Genomic DNA, 18,500 nt, shown 5'->3' with positions numbered 1-18,500 from the left:
CGTTGTGATGTTAGTGAGTGACTGTGCTAGAAGGAATGTGAAACGATAAGCGAGCATCCATTGATCAGTTCGTCATATGTGTATAGGAACATAAACATTCTACTTAAATCACTGGGCTTCCACTCAAGATTTACCCTTAGATTGACTTGCCCCATAAACTAATTTAATTAGGCCATTTTTAGTATTTAATTTGATGGCTACCTCCGGGTCGGAGGTAATTGGTACCCCCCTGATGGCATCTGCTTATCTTGATGGAAGATACTATAATGCAAATAAAAGTGTTAATTAAGTGCGTATTATTTTATCTGAGTTGGAGAAAGAAGTGCGGGTGAGGTTTTTATTATTTTTTTAATATCACAAAACTCGAAAAGGGCACAAAAATGTTATTCATATTTTTTTATATTGTAATTTTTAGTTTAAACGGCTTCTGAAGAGCAAGCTCAACAATCTGCGATCGATCAACATCTCTTACCATATATACTGTCTGTCCCAGATAAAGATTTCTCAGAAAGGGCAATAAATAAATACAAAATCGGTTAAATTAGGAAAAAGTTGCCCAATATGAAACAAATCAATAGTCTGTTTTTGTATCGGCTGAATTCCGAATGGTTATGAAGACATTCGGAAAAAGAACAAATTTGGCGGATTTCGTTTGTTGCAAATAGTTCTTATACGGTTAAAGATAGAGAAATAAAAGTTTTACACTATCAAAACAGTTTTTTGATCATTTCTTAGCAGTGTTGTCAATTTTCTTGTTAAATCCTTATTCTCGGAAATAAATTGTTGAACTTTCGATCTTCAAATAGGCACAATATCGATTATTTACACTTTTAAGGTCGTCATAAAATTACCGTTTCAGCTATGTGTTATATTCCGAGTTTGTCGCAGAAACTCTATGAGTTATGGCCATTAAAATATTTTTTACTTAGTCGACTATAATTTTGACTCATAAAAATAGTACACAATAAATTCGTTTATCTCGGAAAATCTTTGTTTTATTTGTTTTAAATTGCGCAACATTTTTCCTAAATAAAATAATTTTTTATCCATTACTTTTTCCGAGATCCCTGTACTGTTCATCCCAATCTGGAACAGACTGTATAAAAAACGCTTGTATCCAGCAAAAAAATATATTTCGGATATATTCAAAGTATTCAAAGAAAATACACATTAATGCGGTTTTATGAGCACAAAAGGAAAAATATCGCCTAAAACAAAAAAGAAGTAAGAGAAAAGGTTTATTCTTTGCAAACAGCTTGATAAAGATCTCGCCCTCATCAGGAACAATACGAAACCATGTTATGTCATCAGGATAAAATTGGGCAGACATTAGAAATTTTACGACATTATGAGGGGCCTACCAATTCTTTGCACGACCTACAGGTACGTCGTTGCTGTTGTTGCGTCCTGCATTAAAAGAATTTCTAAAATCGTATCACAATCCGATGGCTCATTTTCGTGGTGCGTATCACTATTATCACTAATGCTAGTAGCAACGTCCTCAATTTCACTTAAAGATTTGAAAAAGTCAATAGTCATGAGATGTTCTAGGGGCGCCGCCATTTCATACATTATTACGGGCCATTCTGGATGACTTAAAACACTGACATATCGCGTGTCAAATCTGAGCTCAAGGAATGACCCAGCGCAACTGAGCACCTAAGGGCATGCTAATCGTGAGGCTAAAGAAGGGGGTATTGTTTAAGTCCGAATTTAATATCACTACCGATTTAATCTAATGATTGTTTAACTTTATTAATTTGAAAAAACGACGAATAATAACTGGCAACAACATTAAAACCAAAGCATCTTTGCCAAGTTAATTTACACATAATTAACAATTTGACCTCATAAAGAAAATGTGAAGTAACCAAACCCTCTCACGTTAACTGCTGCATAAGGGTGGGTTTAGTGAGCACACTCGGGATCCCGAGTGAATCTAACCCCAAATTCGCGTTATTGAACTTAATTTTCTTATTTAATGCTCTTTCCTGCTTACCCAAATCCAGGTAAAAATCCTCCTGGTCGGCCTGATTTGGCAAAAAATAATCCAAAATGTGTTTCTAATTATTTACGCACACTAAACCACCAAAAACGATAACAATTCGAGCAACGTCACGAATTCGTCACTAGATGTACACGGTGTAAACAAACACACACGTAAATAAACGTCTCGAGCGTGTGTAGTGAATTCGCGGGAATTTCCTGAATTTAAAATCACATAAACATTAGATTTACGCACAGTAACACGTCGATATTCCGTCGCATAAAAACATTATTTTAGTTTCTAAATTATTTAACACACATCGCCACTGCATATCGACGATGCGTAAGGCGCCTGCTCGGTTTGAGCCCTCGGGGGCATGGGACGTCGAATAGAATGAGACAGACGGTCGAGAGAATCGCTGCTATCAACGGTGAGCCAGACGGAAAGGACTGCATCAACGATGCCAAGTTGTCGATTTTCGCTGAAGATATGCGGAACCTTAAAAACGTCGATATTACGTTTGGTCACATTAAAATTGGTCAAAAAGTCCGTTTTTTCAATAAAATAAATTTGTAATGTAAGATACTTAGTGTCGGAACGTAACTGCCCTACTACTTTCGTGATAAAATTATCTTCTTTTCTGCAACACTATGGGAAAATTGTCCTCTTTCCGCACTAACACGGAAAAGTACGATTTTGCAAACTCTAATGCATTCTCGAAAGTGCGCTTTCGCTTGTAATTCGATTTTTTTGTGCCTGAAAGGCAAGAGGAGATCTAACTGATTAACATGTTTGAAAAGAAGTAACCCCAAGTGGTGTATTGGATTTACATCTGAGATTTATGTAATTTTTAAGTTAAGGTCACAATCTGGCCTTAAATGTCTAATAAAACTTTAAAATTCTGCATTTGAGATGCGTTATACACAGTGTTTCCAATGGCATATTCTTGAACTTCAAATTGCGCAACTTTGCTCACATTTTCCTCACCGCATGTCTTTTATGGTTACCGAGATCCCTATGGTTGAGCTCCAAGAAAGAGCACCTCCTACATGTATTTTATTGGGCAAAAAATTACAGAAAACCCCTTTGCAGAAACACTTAGTAGATCAACATTTAGCAGAACTGAACGTAACATTTGTTTTTTATGATTTTGCTCCGCCTTTTTGGGAATTAGAACACCAATCCATGGCGGCGACATCGGCGAAAATGACATCAGCACGTAGTCTTACGTCTTACAGTACTCTAAACGTAAATTTATGAAGTATTTGCGTCTAAAAATGTGTTTTTAATGGAAAAACGGTAACTAGTTGCTATGTCAAATTCTTCTACATATAGTCGCATACAAAGCAACTTCTTAGACTCCGTAGAAAAATTCACAAGTTGAGAATTAATACTGTTGATCATATATGTATGTCCGTATAAACTAAATATCTTACATAGCGCAAAATGTGTTATACGGACCGCGTAAAAAAATTGCGACAAACACACAAAACTTATATATATAACTGGAAAAATCGCCACCTTATATATTGCCTGGTTCTCACATATTCCAACTGAAAACGGGATTGATGGATTTAAGTCTCCGCGAAGTCTACCGTGCTCAAAAACGGTTTCTTGTGTTCGAGATATTTTTGGGACAGGCGCCATTGCCCCATTCATCACTCTAAATGTTGCCAAATCGTTCTTACAGGTTTCCATGCAAAATTACGACAATTAAATAATATTATATAATAAAAGATTTATTATACGCTGGATCTCTCCTGAATTATTATATGGAAATTGATAAAGTTAATCCTCTTTCGATGTAAACAACAAATATAATAGATACTAATAATTACGTCGATAATCATCATATCTCATAATGAATACCAGGATCTTTACTGTAACTGAGCTAAAACTACTTGCTGACGTTTCCTGCAGTTTAATAGACTTCACCATCAGGATTTTAATGAACTATCCATTGTTCAGTTTTTTATGTCTGACCCGAGATAAATATGCAAATATTGTCATGCGTGATGCGCGTGGAATACTGATAAGAATACATGCACTTAATTTTTTCATTGATTTGTTATTAGAATATATATCCGAATTTGAAATAATATCAATATTCTTTCAACTCAGTTTGAGATAAAATAATTAAAATGTCTACATTTTCTACGTATATGTGTTATCCAATTCACTTTAGGTCAAATTTTGAAATATATTCTTTAAAGCCACATTTGACAATGACGTTTATTGTAATTTTGTGACAAATTGCCGGTATATAACCCTATTTTCTGAAATTAAAATTATAGGATTTGTATTTACAGTTATTTTCTATCTAATTAATTATATAAACAATACAGGCTTTAACATGGCTTTTCCCGCAGCAAACAAAACTTTCATGCTATTAGGCGTGTGCGTCCCAAGCCTGAAACAAGGTGCCTCAAAGTTTAAGATCAAAAGATTAGAACTGGACATGAACCTAAATATGGTAAAATTCCAAATACCAAGAGTTAATTACCCTTCAAAATGAATTCCTTTGCCTTGCAGTACTTTCCCAAATATGAACAAGTTTATGCTTATGATCCTGACCAAATTTGCAAAACTGGTGATGTGGTTCTAATTGAGCAGCTGCCAACGAAACTCACACAGCTCATAACTCATAAGGTTAAAGAAGTGGTGTATCCTTTAGGAGATTTGGTATGTCCAGTGACAAGGAAGAAAGTTGTGGCAAGTCGATATAGGGACCATGTTGAGGAGGTTAATAAAGTATTTGGCGAGAGTCCTTCTGCATTTAAATATGACAAGGCTCCTCCAAGGGGATGGCAAGAGGACAAGAAAGATTTCTCACATAAGGAAACATACATTAAGTATCATGATGATGGAACAGAACAACCTTATGCAGTTTAACAGAAAAATATTGTTTTAGATATTTTGTAAAATGTTAGTTATGAATAAATATTCACATTTTAATTGCTTCACATTGTTTTAACATTATTCGAGTTTTTAAGGGTCAAAATTTGATAGCAGAGCTGTCGATAACCAACGCTAAATAAAAACGAGTATTATTTCTTGTTCAACTTTTATATGTCTAAAACTTTCCCTCCCGCTTGTACAATGGTAGTTCAAAATTGAATGATTCCGAAGGTTCGAAATTATCTTCAATTTAAACTAACATTACAGTCGACAAAACATGAATAAATAAGTAAAAAAGATTGGAAACACTTTTATACATTCAAAAGACTTATTAACAATCGGATCACCTGAAGACGTTGCATGCTAAAAATCATTACAATTAATTACACAATCAATAAACTAGTGCCCTTTAACTATTCAATTGACAAAATTATTGTTTTATACATTAATTTAATTGAATTTTACGTTTGTTATTTACAAATTTGTACTTCTGCGCGTCTGAAAAATTGAAACGTTTAATCAGACAAAAACTCCCGTTCCAACGCCTGTCCCATTATGTTCCATTCCCCTTCATCTTCTTCATCAGGAGATTCAAAACTATCACTATCGTTATCGTCAGGATCTTGGAGAGCTTGATCAATATCCAGCTCGTCCACGTCTTCTCCTCTTCGAAACTTTACGCTTGGAACATCTTGGCTGTTTTCATCCTCTTCATGACGACGTTTTCTGCTATTGTGCTCTTCAACATCATCTACTATACGTAATTTTGATTCATATAAATCAACATTCATTAAAAAAATTATTTACCAGTCTCGTTAAATTCATTTTCATCGGTTTCTAATGAATTTTTGGCTGCTTCTCTCTCCCCATCATCCTGCTGCACATCGTACGTATCCAAGATTTCTGTCTGCACCATATGGTTGAAGTTTGCTTCTTCAATATCAGTATCTTCTTCATCAGCTTCCCCTCCTTCGATATTCACATCATTGGCAATCATTTTCTTTTCTTCTTCAGAGTCGTCAGTATCATCATCCAAAATGTCTTCCACCTGAAAGTTTGTTACAGTCCCTCTCTCAACTGCTTATCAATACTCTCACTTCTTTATCCATGTCAGCAATGTCATCACTGGAAAAGGACATTAGAGGGTTGATGGTGTCCATAAATCTTCCACTTGGAGTTCGTTTTCTAAGTGCAGGAGTGTCGTGTTCCGGGTAACTTGGCACGTGCTCTGGACTGCTGCAATGTGGAGGTGGATGGCGGTTTTTTGAGCCTTTGGCATTTAACGGAAATACCCGTTCGTCAACTTTTTCCCATCGCTCTGCACAACACCACAACCAATCAGGAGTTACTATTTTTAGGTTCTTTTTTTTGCGACCAGCGTTGACCTGTAAAGTCTCAATAATAACTTATTGATCTTAGAATATGGGTGATGCAATCGCCTCTATTCTCAGATCTATAGAATGGGGGTGATTAAATCATCATTATTCTAAGGGGGAATATTGAAAGCAAAAACTTTTAAATGAGTTTCACATCTGCTAACCTTGAGAGTTCCAGGACGAACAGCCACCAAATGGGTAGTATCATCATCTATTTCTCCTTGTACTTCAGCTCCCAAACTTCGAGCCAATTGATAAGCTTTTGATTTTTCTAATTTACAATGTGTGGGAACTAAACCACTAAACACCAATTTACAACTCTTCAAAATGCGGCTTTTTACATCTAAAATGAGGAACGAAAATTCTGTAGTTTGCAACTATTCAAAATGTATAACTTAATACACTTACAAGGAATAACCTTTTTCAAATCTGGAATCTTCCCAGACTCCATTCTATCATATAACTCATAATAGGAAGAATGAATGTTTTTGAGAACATCCTCCAGGTATGCCAAATAATCATCAGGATCTTCAATTACTATAAAGTCTCCTTCTTTTGAATCTTGTTGAGGTTGCTTACTCACTTCAGGCTCTGATGAAATCTTCAATTTACCATTGCTTATTTCACATGATGGTTGTTCTAAATTATCAGTCTCTTTATTTGTCTCAGCATGTTCAGTTGAATCTGCTTCTACAATCTCCAATTTCTCATTGTTAACTTCAGTTATTTCCATGGATTTAAGTGATGTGCCTTCACTTTTCCATTCGATTTTTGAATCTTCATTTTTATCAACAATTGGTTCAACTTCTTCTTTCAGCTTATTTTCTTCAGAAATATCACTTCTATCTTTGTTCTCTTCTCCACTTTCAGCCTCATTATTTTCCTCATTTGGACTATCAATTTCTTCAATTATTGTGTTGTCATTTTCCACAACTTCTTTAATTTCTTCATCGGCAATACTTTCAATACTTTCACAACTTTTTTCTGCCTGGCTCTTTTCAGAACTATTTTTAATTAATTTTGTTAAATCTACACCCTCCTTGTCATCAGCATCATGTTTATCCAACCCAGGAGGGGCATTAATGTCCCCTGTATGTTGGAAGAAATGATAAGGTTTAACATGGATGAGGTTTGTAGCATGAGACCAAACATCTTCTCGGTCATCTATGATGCAAACCAGATCATCTCCACACGGAAATAATGCTCTGGAATGTTAGTTCCATTACTTCAATCCTTTTTTAGATTAAATAAAAATCACCTTAAATTAGCCTTTTTACTTGTTGGTACAAAACATTCATCCCGGCTTAAAATTCTATTAGAAAAGAACTTTTGATCAGGGTCTAAAAACATGGCTATCATATGGGCATAATTTCTGGCACCAAAAGTGCAAATATGAAGCTCATAATATTGGCATATTGATTCTAGAAATTTGTGGGTACCTGGTCTTAGTCTAGGCAAAACAAAATTTATTGGGAACTGAATCAGTAAATAAATATATGTGGTATACCTAGTGTGATACCAGGGAGACTTAGGCCCATATAGCTGAAAATGATAAACATCCTTAATGTTTGGAGGAATGTTATCATTTGTTGTATGGATCAGGGTTTGATCAAGATCCACTAAGAGTACTAATTTCCTATCTTTAAGTAGTCGTTCACTATCTGCCTGACCTAATTTTTGTGCTAGCTAAATCATATAGAAATTAAAGTTATCAATGGGACAAAAACATGCACATTAAGGTACCCACTTCTTCGCTAACTTTTAAGTCTGGAATGGCATGGATCATTGGCACTGAGGCAGTACCTTTTAGGGTATCATCCTTTTGTAGATCAGCCCCACATTCAGCACACATATCATTCATAATTGTGGGATGACTACATGCTTTAATTTCATACAGTGATTGCCTGTAAATGAGTTTGAACAGTTGGGAGCAAAGAACTAATAACTGCCGGCTAATAATTCAAAAATGACAAGAATTACCCAGGTTGCACAACTGTGCCTTCTTCCGCCAAAATTTTGACGATAATACCGGCCCGTTTCGACTTTAATTTCCTTTGTTCGGGCTTCTCAGCCTCCGCAAACTCGTACGTAAGGATTACTCTTCCTACGGAAACCGTAGTTCCTTCCTGAATTTTCCATTTTTTTATTTTTATGGGTTTTGTTTGAGATTGCGACACTGCGACGGCATCTTCCGCCATTTTAAAACCAATTGACAACTGGACACTGACAAGTGTGTCATCCGTAATTGAGGTTTAAGACATATGGGTTTATTAGAGTCCTCTGAAATTTCATTCTGTTTATTTCTGAGGGCTCAACAACTTGACAAATATCAGGATATCTGGTAATAACAAAGTAAAGATGTCAGGCAAAGTGGCCAATAGTCAACATTTTGAATATCACAAAAATAAAAAAATAACAAATTAGCTGTTGCCTATTAGAACTTATTTTTCGTTTACACGAAATATTTTGAATTGGTTGTTTACATTATTTACAGATACAATTCGTATGGCCGTTAGAGGGCAACATAACATTTATCGATTTTTTCTTCACGTTCTTAATGCGCAATTTCTACTTTGAACGCATGCGCTTAAATTTTATTGTAGCTGTGTCCTTATCACTCTCTTTAGCAATCTCATTTCAGGTTGTCAAATATCGACAGCTGTCACGATTATTATTTTACGAAGTTGTTTTTAATTGGGAAAATTTACGAAATAAATCTTTTATTTGTGGAAAAAAATGTCTTATGCCTATTTGTTTAAATATATTATAATCGGGGACACTGGTAAGTACACTAATCTATTGAGTTTAGTGGTTGAAACCGTAAAAATATGTTGTTGTTTTCCCCAATAAATGGCTTTTCCTGGCAATAGTATAGTGGTGATATGGCCAAACAAAGAATTAATTTATTGTTCAAGAACTTTTCGACCTGATTATCCGTCACAATTGGATAAACTTTACGCTCTTCTGCCTTATAAACCTTGATGAAGATTCTAAGGCGTTAATTTGCCATTTTAGATGGTGGAGTACCTCCAAATAAATTATGTGTGGGTGGGGAAAGCTCACCCCTTTATTTCCCAGTTTTTATCTCTCCGATCCTGTTTGTTCCTGATTTATTTTAACACACACTATGGTGAATCATCACTCATACTTTCATCTTATCAGCTTGTTCTTCTGATTGATTTAAAATCAATTGCAAATATGTATAGTTTATTACCTCTCAATTAGTCCCCCCATAGGTATTGAACATTTTTCAAGGCTGGTCTATCACACTTACACTATTGCTGTCAATTAAATTACTTGTTCCAATATAGTACTTATTTCCTCATTAAAAGAAAACTTTACAACCGAAAATTTTCAGGTGTGGGTAAATCTTGTCTCCTTCTCCAATTCACCGACAAGAGATTTCAACCAGTCCATGACTTGACTATCGGAGTAGAATTTGGAGCTCGAATGATTACAATTGATAGCAAACAAATTAAACTTCAGATCTGGGACACTGCAGGCCAAGAAGCTTTTCGGTAAATTATTCAGGGAATTTTCCAACCAATATTATACTTATGTTTTTATAAAGATCTATCACAAGATCATACTATCGGGGAGCAGCTGGAGCTCTGTTAGTTTATGATATCACTCGAAGGGAAACTTTCAATCATCTGACTACATGGTTAGATGATGCAAGGCAGCATTCAAATTCGAACATGGTTATTATGCTGATTGGCAACAAGAGGTGAATTTGAGTTTTATTGTAGTAATAGGGATGGGCAAGATGTATTGTTTAGTGATCTTGAGTCGAGAAGAGAGGTTAAAAAGGAAGAGGGTGAGGCTTTTGCAAGAGAGCATGGTCTAGTTTTTATGGAAACCTCAGCGAAAACTGCCGCTAATGTCGAGGAGGCTTTCATTAATACTGCCAAAGAGATTTATGAGAAAATTCAAGAAGGCGTTTTTGATATCAACAATGAGGTAATATTGCTTATTACATTTTATTGTTTGTGTGATCAGGAAATGTTAAAGGCAAATGGAATCAAAATTGGACCCCAACATTCTCCTACTAACCCTTCATTGCCTGGTGCAGGTGGCTCAGGAGGATCTCAGGGTTCAGGCTGCTGTTAGGAAATTCTTAGCCTAAGGTAAACATAATTTAAAAACAAACCTTTGAGTTGGCGATGTCAAGAAAATTTTTTATTACATAAATTTGCCTGGAATTTAAAAAATTAAGGTCTAAAAGTAAAATTGGAGTAGTGGATCTTTGGCTAAACATAAATTAGCATTTGTGTAATGAAAAATTGGTTTTAATTATTGTGATTTCCTTTGGTGTGTTGCAGAGACTTTATTTTTTTTGTTTTTGTGCTACATAGTTTTTTATGTTTTAGTGGTTTTATTTCTTTGAATCAAGAAGTGGTGGGTTACTGATGAGTAATTTCCAAACAAACTCTCATTAAATTTTTGATAAATCACAGAATTTTTTGTCCTACACTTTACTCCACATAGGCATCTGCTATATAAACCCCAAGATACCCATCAAAAATATGTATTACTATTGTTATTATCAAGTGAGTATGTTTACGAATATGATATAAAAGTGTACAGATTCGTTAACTTAGGATTTTATTTTCTTGTTCATTACATAAGGGTGCAATGTTATTTAAAGTGATTAATTAGAAGCTGTGTATTACAATTGAGAAATCTGCTAGGACATTTATAATTCTTTAGATGCAGCATAAATATTTTAATTTCTTTATTGAAATTTCATTGAAATTGTAGATTTAATCGGGTAGTTTTTCCAAGCGACTAGTCGTACATTATAATTATTACAGTAATTTTGTATGTACCTAATATGCTTAATCTTAAACTTAATAAAGGAATACCTATATTTAAAATGCAAAAACTTTTGTATTATTTCCTATATTGATAAGTTTGGAAGAACGTATTTCAGCCGATATACAGGGCTTGCAGTTCAATTGAAGTAAACGATAATATTTATAGACCCAAATCAATTGTTTTTTTTGCCTGCAGGGCAATGGTCAGACGTAGCCAGCAACATAATATTTACCTAAACGTAGCAGAGAATGTTGCTATAAAATGTCTGATATGAGTAATGCAAGGTTAAGGTTTAAGTTTTTATGGTAAATTCAATGATAAAAAAAAGTGTAATAATGCTTTTGACAGAATTTGACTTATCTATATGTAGTCATGAAACCATCTCTTTCTGAAACATTGACAAAAATCTTATAAAATCGTTGTAAAGAAAAATACGATTTATGGCTTTTACACGAAAAGTTCTGGTCAGGATGGTGACTGTAGCTTAAGGTTGTAAACAAACATCGAGAGTACTTCATTCGCTTTTCTCTATATCCTATGATTACTGAGATTCTCTAAATAGCATTAATAGTTCTCCACCCTGTATAAATTATTCAAGGGCGATATATAAGAGATGCATATTACTCTGGCCTCTTATACCCACTTACCTGATTGACTTCCGATTTTCCTATGGATTGAGTAATGAGGACGGAAGAATGGTTTTTCCACAGACATCCTAAATTATTGTTAAATAATTAAAGATTTCTAATCGAATTACCCTTAAATCAACTTTTTATGTGTGGGTTCACTTCAGCACTAAATCACGAAGCATAGCCATTTGTACTTTTTCGTAAATTAGACTTAAAAAACACCAAGCGTTAAATCAGCCAATCAACTGAGAACGCCCACAAAGAAAGTTCAACTTGCCGTAAAGTTCCAAATTTTCTACAAACTTCGAGTTTTGTGTTTCATACAATTTGCATATCAAAAAGTTATAGTTATTTAAGTTGTTCCACCTAGACCTCCTTCATCCAACACTACCCATGACATTCAGTGCATTTTCGCATCAGATTTTATTTTGGATCAACGACTGCAGGTCCACAAAAGCTTCGTCACAGAGCCCGAACTTCATTAAAACCGCTTTCATGTTTTCGCCATTAAACGCTATAGATAAAATGGCGAGGGCGGAATATAGGGCGATGTGAATGATGGATGGAAAATAACATGGGGGAGACGCAATCTAAACAATTTAATGTCACCGTTCTTTGGGCTGGAAAGCCCATATGGTTAAAAAGTAGAAAGGTGGTTTAAGTGGTCAATAGTGTTGATGAACGAAAGTGCGTAAAAACACAAAGCGTTAGGGCTGGAAAGGCCGTAAAAGGGCCTTTGTTGGCTCGATGGCGAGGTCCGCAATAGGTGATGGCTAAGGGAAGTTTATGAACGTGTATGCAGATGGGCTGGAGTTGATTGACTGGCTGAGCGGAATGGAGGGTCGATCGTATTAAAATATTTGTGGAATAATTCAACTAGTTCATCACCCTAAACTACGGAAGTTGGGAATTTACTCGAAAGGGGGAACTTATTCACAATCCAGTTTGTCTATGCGGGCCATGCCTTGGACGACTCTAGGGCGCACTTACGCGTGTTGAAGGGATTTTTCTGAATTCGGACAAAAATTTCGATTCTGCCAATCTGTACAGATGCCGCATTCTGAGGAATCAAATGCTACTTTCAAAAGCTAAATGCAGCAGACAAATCTCTTCCAATCGATGTCTCCGTCTTTGCTCTCCAACTGACCGAATTTATCAACTATAAGTCTGGCCCTCCCCTTCGAATTGGCAAAGTTCGATAGTTTGGCAGTGAATAAAACCATTCGAGCAAATTCACCCTTGCATTCTATCTTCATTGTTTGCATGAAACAAAGCTTGTTCCACTGTTGGCTTGCTCTTTTGTTCGGGGAGAGTTTTGTTCGTTAAATATACTTCAGAGATAAACGAGCAGGTTTCTGAAATAGATATCTAAGGAGTTATTAAATCATTGTTTCGAATTTAGAATGCTGCATTAACTTAACCGCCATAAATTGTTGTAAAGTGAGAAAACGATGATAATGAGGATTTGAATAAAAAGCTAATATATTGTCAAAATTTGGTCGATATTTCGGCCCTGGTGACATCACAATACTTCGAAAAATAATTGGCATATAAATTATGCCAGTCCTATAATAATAAAAGCAATTTTAAAATTAAATTTTATGGCTGAACAACCGATTTGCCTGGAGATACCTTTAGGGGTCAGTAAATTAGTTAAAACCTGCCTTTAAATGGCGATTTGCGGAATCTATGTTGCGTGACATAGAAAAGAGAACATCCCGTAAAAATTATGTGATTAAAATTATTTTTTGTGTGCATATTTTTCTCACTAACATCAGCACATTATAAAAAAATTAACTAAATTCGATGGTCAAAACCCGAAATAAACTTAATACGGCGGCCCTTCGCGTTGTGTTACGCACTCCTGGACACGTCTAGGCATCGATTCAATGACATGGTCGATGTCCCCTGAGGGATCTCATTCCAGGCTATCTGTACGGCATTAGAGAGTTGTGGGACACACGGTAAATTTGATAACTTTTTATCCATAATATTCTAGACTTATTCCCTTCGTGATAGGTCTGGAGATCGCAGTGGTCAAGGTAACAAGTTAATTTTATTTTGTTCTAAGAAATGCATAGCAACTCGAACAACATGCGGTCGTCTTGTTGAAAAACTAGACTGCAGTGTTCTCTGATAAGATAGAAGATACTGCTCTAAGACTACTTGAGTGTACCGTTGTGCGGCCTCACAAAAACAAAGAAAAATGGTAAAAGGTAGCACAAGGTAGGGTAAATCTGATCGCAATGGAATCTTAACCGAATACTCGTCATCCCTAATCGATCCTAATCTAATACTAAAAATTAACCGTTTTTACTATTCATAAAAATAGAACCTTTTTACGGAGAGTTTTCTTTTCTATGTTAGACGGTATATTTATGATTTATCTCTAGGAGAAAGAAACTTAGAAAGCTTCCATATGTGACTGCATTAATGTGCCACAATATTGGTCATCCTGGAAGCTACCGAGGGCCCCAGACAAAGAAAGGCTCGGTTAAAAATGCATACAGCCTGGGCTAACACGCCATAAAACTTTTAAATGTCCCGCTAATCCTCCTTATCTTCCTCTCACGTTTTTTAAACGTACACGCAATTCTACTTACACGTACTTATCTTGTCCCCGTTCTAAAAAAAGACATAAAACAAGAGTGAAAAGCAAAGTAGGGATCTTAAGAAATAGTGGAGAGCATTTCGAGCTTTTTCACACAAACACCAGCCGAACCATTTCATCTGAACAACCACAGCCCTGCAGATGCTATTAGGCGCCATCCAGGACTTAATGCAGGTTCTGCTCGGCTTGAGCTGAATGAGCCCCAATTGGGGTTTCTTCGCGTGGGCGAAACCCGCTCGTCTAAAAAGAAGTTTTTTCAATCCGAACTAACTGCGACAAAGTAGAAGCTGCATAAAATTTCCTGCCCACATGAAAAGCCTCTTAGAAGGAAAAGGAGACGTGCTGATAAAAGAGACTCTGCATGTAAAAACAGATTTATGTTTTCAAAGTGTATACGGGTTGAATATGTAAGCAGTGAAAGCAATTTGTGGATGGGAGAGGGGAGATTTATTCCCTCAGTGATAGGGTGGGCCTTAATGAGTTGGTGACGACTGAAAGTCGAGCCTACTTGTCCCAATCAAGTCTAGACCAGTCACTTTTTTGCCTAGAGCTTCTAGATTTCGCCCTGTTTAAACAACTTGAAATGGCTCGGACGCATAGAGATGCAGAGAGCATTTTTCGATCCGCTAATCAACTAAGTAAACATGGCGATCCACTCGATAAACAACAATGCTCGCTCCAGGTCCCAAATGGTTCGAAAAGGAAATATTATTCTTTGAAATAGGTTACCACAGGCATCCTTGTACATTTTTATCGTGTGTGGTAAGAGAATTAAGGATTTACCGAGTGCATTGGTTTGAGGCCATTCTGCATGCATTTGGCAGATTGTTTCAGTGCTGCTGTACGAGAGAGGAATTCAAAAGTTTGGCGAACATGGACTGTGGAACATGACCCGGAACACCCTGATTTGGAGCGGTCTGTACGGGCCGTTCCAAATTATAGTCCTCGCTAACCTGCATATCAGCATCAGTCCCAGCTCTCCTATATATCAACATTCCAAATAGACATTTCGTGTATTTTTAGCCGTAGAATCTATAAATTGCATTAAAAAACGATTCAACCGAGAACAATAGACCTACAGTTACATTCTTTTAGAGATCTTATACACAGAGTGCATAGGTGCGTGTAAGCACCTATGCGTGTTCCTATGTAAGCCAATCCTTTATTACACAATGTCCACCTATCTTTTTCCATTTCTAAACGTTCTCTGTGTAATCTCTAAGGGGGTGGATTTGTTTACTCATGGCCTATGAAATTTCATACAGAAATTTAAGACCACCCAGGCTTAATATCCGAGCTAACAGCTTGCGGTCAAACTACATGGGGAAGTCTATACACGTCCGTATCTTCATATTTTTCGTGCCACGGAAGTTACACTATAACTAGACATTAATTATTAAATTACCGTTAAGCTATGCCTCTGATTGGTTATTGTTGGTATAATTAAGTAGCAAGGAGATATAGGAATTATAGACTTTTTAACCAGTGTAAAATTGGTAATAACGTGCGATCAAATCGGCACATCCAGGGCCGGGCTTAGCAGTCTGGCGCACTAGGTGAAATTTCTAATTATCCTACTTCCAAGAACAATCGCCGACTAGGAAAGTTCGCCGTTTTTTCTAGTCTGGCTACCTGGGCCAACGCCCAATCTCGCCACCCCGCGAAGCCGGTACTGGTCTCGCTAAAAAAATCCAGTACCTTATCAAAATTTCCTTGGGAAAAGTCAATTTTCTACAGATGTTTTAGAAGCTTGACTGAGCCCTAATCTAACGAGCCTCGCAGCTCTTCAAGTAACCCAGATCTCTATGTTCAAACTCCAAAAAACGGGCACCATGTACATTTTTTTGTTTGCCATATTTTTCCGATTTTTTTCCAGGTGGATTTGTTTTTAATTCATCATTTATTCCTGTGAATTTTACCTATTAAAATAGTTAATCCCAAGCATCAACAGTTGTAAAACCTAAAAAAGTCGTCAATGGCCAGCTGATACCGGCCAACCAACAAACCTGAACCAGCAACTTTTAACAACACTGAGCGATTAAAATTGCAAAACCAATTTTAGCTTTTTCAGTGTCTCGAAAGTCAATAATGAGTGTAAATGATCTTCCATTGCCCATTTTAAACCTTCATCAATAAATTACGCTGTTTTGCTTTGATTGTTAAAGTTGGCAATTTTTTCACATACTGAATGGTGACAATTAGGTCTTCTGAGGTTCTTAAGAGAAATCCGATGATTAACTTCACGTACCCGGCTAATTAAATCGAAGGTAGGTAAATCAAGATTAGGAGGGAGGAAAATGAAAGAAAAAAGGCTTTGGGGAGAAATAAATCCTGCAAAAATTGTCTCAAGAATGAAGGAAAGATAACAGGAAATTTGAAGTCCTTTTTTTGCCCACATTTTCCTAAAACGGAGTTAAAACGAGTCTTGGATACTGGAAATATAATGAACAGCCGAGGATGGATGCAAATTTATGACGATATAATGATGATGATTTCTGCTATACTTCCGCTAAATAATTCGATGTGTCTCGTATGTCTTTGATTTTGATTTATCCATGTTGTTAATTTGTGCGATTAACGAAAGCACTAAGAAATTACAGCCTAGAGAACACTGTGAGGAGGATCTCCTTAAATTTTTGAATATTAGGAACTTCTCCATGATTGATGTACTTGTTTCTTTGTTTTATCAACATCTCAGTACGTCTGTAATTAGGCGTACTTAAAGAAGGCACTTAGCGCATGCAGTCTGTATAAAATGATGAGCCTCTATTATAATTTCTAGTCACCAAGAATTTTTCAAAAAATTCAATTTTTGGCATTATTCCACCGATAGTTTAGTAAATGTCTAGTCAAGTCGAAAGGTCAATTTCCTTAAATTTCTCACCAACATGGCGCTTGGATGCCATTTTAGTGAAATTTTATCCATTTTTTGAAAAAAAAAGTCGAGAAATATGCAATATGCAAAATACTATCAAAAACCATAAATATATCTATAAATCGAGAAAATGTATCTGCCATGTAAAAAATGCGCAAAAAATTTTGAATACGCCTCAAAAATGAAGGAAATGTTAGATATTGAGGAATGCTTGATAAAATTGCAATGCGACGGAGAAAATTTAGATTTACTTACCCCTCGAATTGAGCTTAATGTGGAAATACCCATTAAAACTCCGAATCTTGGCATATTTTTCATATGGATTCTTCTGCAGCCGGCACCTTAACGTTAATTCAGAGGAATTATGCCGAGATTCAATATTAATCCCTTTAAACACGAGATGCAGTCAAATGAATCAGGAAGGGATGAAAGGCCCTTTGTCATGTTCTTGAGCGCGACAGACAATGAGGGTTGGGGTTTGTGCGGCAACGGAAACGAATATTTAGCATGAAATTTGCAATACTTAACCTAATAGAGATTAGGCCTCTTGTTACCGGCCCGGCATGTGATAAGTTCGGTTTTTGTCCCTGTTCCTATAGCAATTAAGCCCCGTCATTAGAAACTACCAGAAGAAGCCAAATGCCTTTCGTGGCCGTACTTTATACTAAACGCGCATATAAAAGCCGTATAAGTCCGGAGAGGAATTTCGAAATAACAGCACGGAACTAATTATACATGTATGTGGTGTACCAACGTTAAAACTTCAAACTTATTTTCGTTTTTATGCTTACGACAAAGGCAGATGTGTGGTTTTTGTGCCAGTGGGTTCAGGAATTACTTTTCCGCAACAAACGTGCCGGAATGGTTTCGTTATTGCTCTAACAGTAAAAGCTCTGCCCGAAGAAACACAATTATGTAGTCGTTGCTACACATAAAAATATTAGTGTGGTTGCGGGATTGTCTGGGACGTGTACAGTGTCGGACTTAATGCCTCTATTGCAGGGTACGTCGCGTTCTTTGCAGTATTCGGATATATTACTTTGATATGGAAATATTTGAGAAGTTAGGGATAGTGTTACTTTTTTCACCAAAATGGTGTCGAAAAATGTGAGGTCTTCAAATTAATAATCTCGATGAGGTCTATAACCTGACAGTTGAAGTACCTCTTTTGGGTTCTGAGATAGGGGACCTTCGCAATTCCGACGGCGTCTCTAAAATTAAGGCAGCATTTATAAGGCTCTAACGCCTCCATTAAGTCATCATCTGCATCATCCAGCCGGACGTAAAAACGGAAAAAATTCCGTGG

General features: G+C 36.2%; 4 protein-coding genes across 7 annotated transcripts in view; 2 read left to right on the top strand and 2 right to left on the bottom strand.

Moving 5' to 3' along the window:
* Sema1a (semaphorin 1a) overlaps positions 1-2,386 on the bottom strand; it is a 220,096-nt gene extending 217,710 nt beyond the window's left edge. The window contains exon 1 of one of the 2 annotated variants that reach the window (XM_066286315.1): positions 2,000-2,386. The gene's annotated coding sequence lies outside the window, so the exon portion shown is untranslated. The remainder of the gene's footprint in view (positions 1-1,999) is intronic. The other variant, XM_066286311.1, reaches the window with a different exon arrangement.
* A 1,837-nt stretch (positions 2,387-4,223) lies between these two features.
* mRpS17 (mitochondrial ribosomal protein S17) lies at positions 4,224-4,950 on the top strand. Its single transcript, XM_066286593.1, has 2 exons — positions 4,224-4,460; positions 4,520-4,950. The coding sequence occupies exons 1-2, from the start codon at positions 4,341-4,343 to the stop codon at positions 4,877-4,879; spliced, it is 480 nt and encodes a 159-aa protein (XP_066142690.1). The 5' UTR covers positions 4,224-4,340; the 3' UTR covers positions 4,880-4,950.
* An 84-nt stretch (positions 4,951-5,034) lies between these two features.
* Fcp1 (RNA polymerase II subunit A C-terminal domain phosphatase Fcp1) lies at positions 5,035-8,488 on the bottom strand. Of its 2 annotated transcripts, none has more exons than XM_066286589.1 (9): positions 8,242-8,488; positions 8,009-8,165; positions 7,769-7,947; positions 7,520-7,711; positions 6,670-7,466; positions 6,426-6,604; positions 5,983-6,270; positions 5,693-5,933; positions 5,035-5,639 (listed from the first exon to the last, which is right to left on the bottom strand). In XM_066286589.1, the coding sequence occupies exons 1-9, from the start codon at positions 8,457-8,459 to the stop codon at positions 5,401-5,403; spliced, it is 2,490 nt and encodes an 829-aa protein (XP_066142686.1). In that variant the 5' UTR covers positions 8,460-8,488; the 3' UTR covers positions 5,035-5,400. The 2 variants fall into 2 exon arrangements, with proteins under 2 accessions (XP_066142686.1, XP_066142687.1); XM_066286590.1 differs by having other exon boundaries at positions 5,035-5,636.
* Positions 8,489-8,892: 404 nt separating this feature from the next.
* On the top strand, positions 8,893-11,146 carry LOC136341545 (ras-related protein Rab-2). 2 transcript variants are annotated; one of them, XM_066286661.1, is made up of 6 exons: positions 8,893-9,043; positions 9,620-9,779; positions 9,833-9,988; positions 10,041-10,221; positions 10,273-10,388; positions 10,632-11,146. In XM_066286661.1, exons 1-5 carry the CDS (start codon positions 8,998-9,000, stop codon positions 10,369-10,371), a joined length of 642 nt encoding a protein of 213 aa, XP_066142758.1. In that variant the 5' UTR covers positions 8,893-8,997; the 3' UTR covers positions 10,372-10,388; positions 10,632-11,146. The 2 variants fall into 2 exon arrangements, with proteins under 2 accessions (XP_066142758.1, XP_066142757.1); XM_066286660.1 differs by having other exon boundaries at positions 10,273-11,146.
* The last annotated feature ends 7,354 nt before the right edge of the window (positions 11,147-18,500 follow it).

This window comes from Euwallacea fornicatus, chromosome 10 (genome assembly GCF_040115645.1).
Source record: "Euwallacea fornicatus isolate EFF26 chromosome 10, ASM4011564v1, whole genome shotgun sequence".
Taxonomy (NCBI): Eukaryota; Metazoa; Arthropoda; class Insecta; order Coleoptera; family Curculionidae; genus Euwallacea; species Euwallacea fornicatus.
Note: the sequence above shows the minus strand (reverse complement) of the source record. Positions and strands in the feature narration are given on the sequence as shown.

Excerpts from the sequence above, each read along its gene's own strand:
- Fcp1 (XM_066286589.1), bottom strand. The coding sequence starts at position 8,459 with ATGGCGGAAGATGCCGTCGCAGTGTCGCAATCTCAAACAAAACCCATA. Across the intron at positions 6,605-6,669 it reads TTTGAAAAAGGTTATTCCTT|ATGTAAAAAGCCGCATTTTG; the intron begins GTAAGTGTATTA and ends TCCTCATTTTAG. Across the intron at positions 5,934-5,982 it reads TTGCTGACATGGATAAAGAA|GTGGAAGACATTTTGGATGA; the intron begins GTGAGAGTATTG and ends ACAAACTTTCAG.
- LOC136341545 (XM_066286661.1), top strand. The coding sequence starts at position 8,998 with ATGTCTTATGCCTATTTGTTTAAATATATTATAATCGGGGACACTG. Across the intron at positions 9,044-9,619 it reads TATTATAATCGGGGACACTG|GTGTGGGTAAATCTTGTCTC; the intron begins GTAAGTACACTA and ends GAAAATTTTCAG. Across the intron at positions 9,780-9,832 it reads GCAGGCCAAGAAGCTTTTCG|ATCTATCACAAGATCATACT; the intron begins GTAAATTATTCA and ends GTTTTTATAAAG.
- mRpS17 (XM_066286593.1), top strand. The coding sequence starts at position 4,341 with ATGGCTTTTCCCGCAGCAAACAAAACTTTCATGCTATTAGGCGTGTGC. Across the intron at positions 4,461-4,519 it reads TGGACATGAACCTAAATATG|TACTTTCCCAAATATGAACA; the intron begins GTAAAATTCCAA and ends TTTGCCTTGCAG.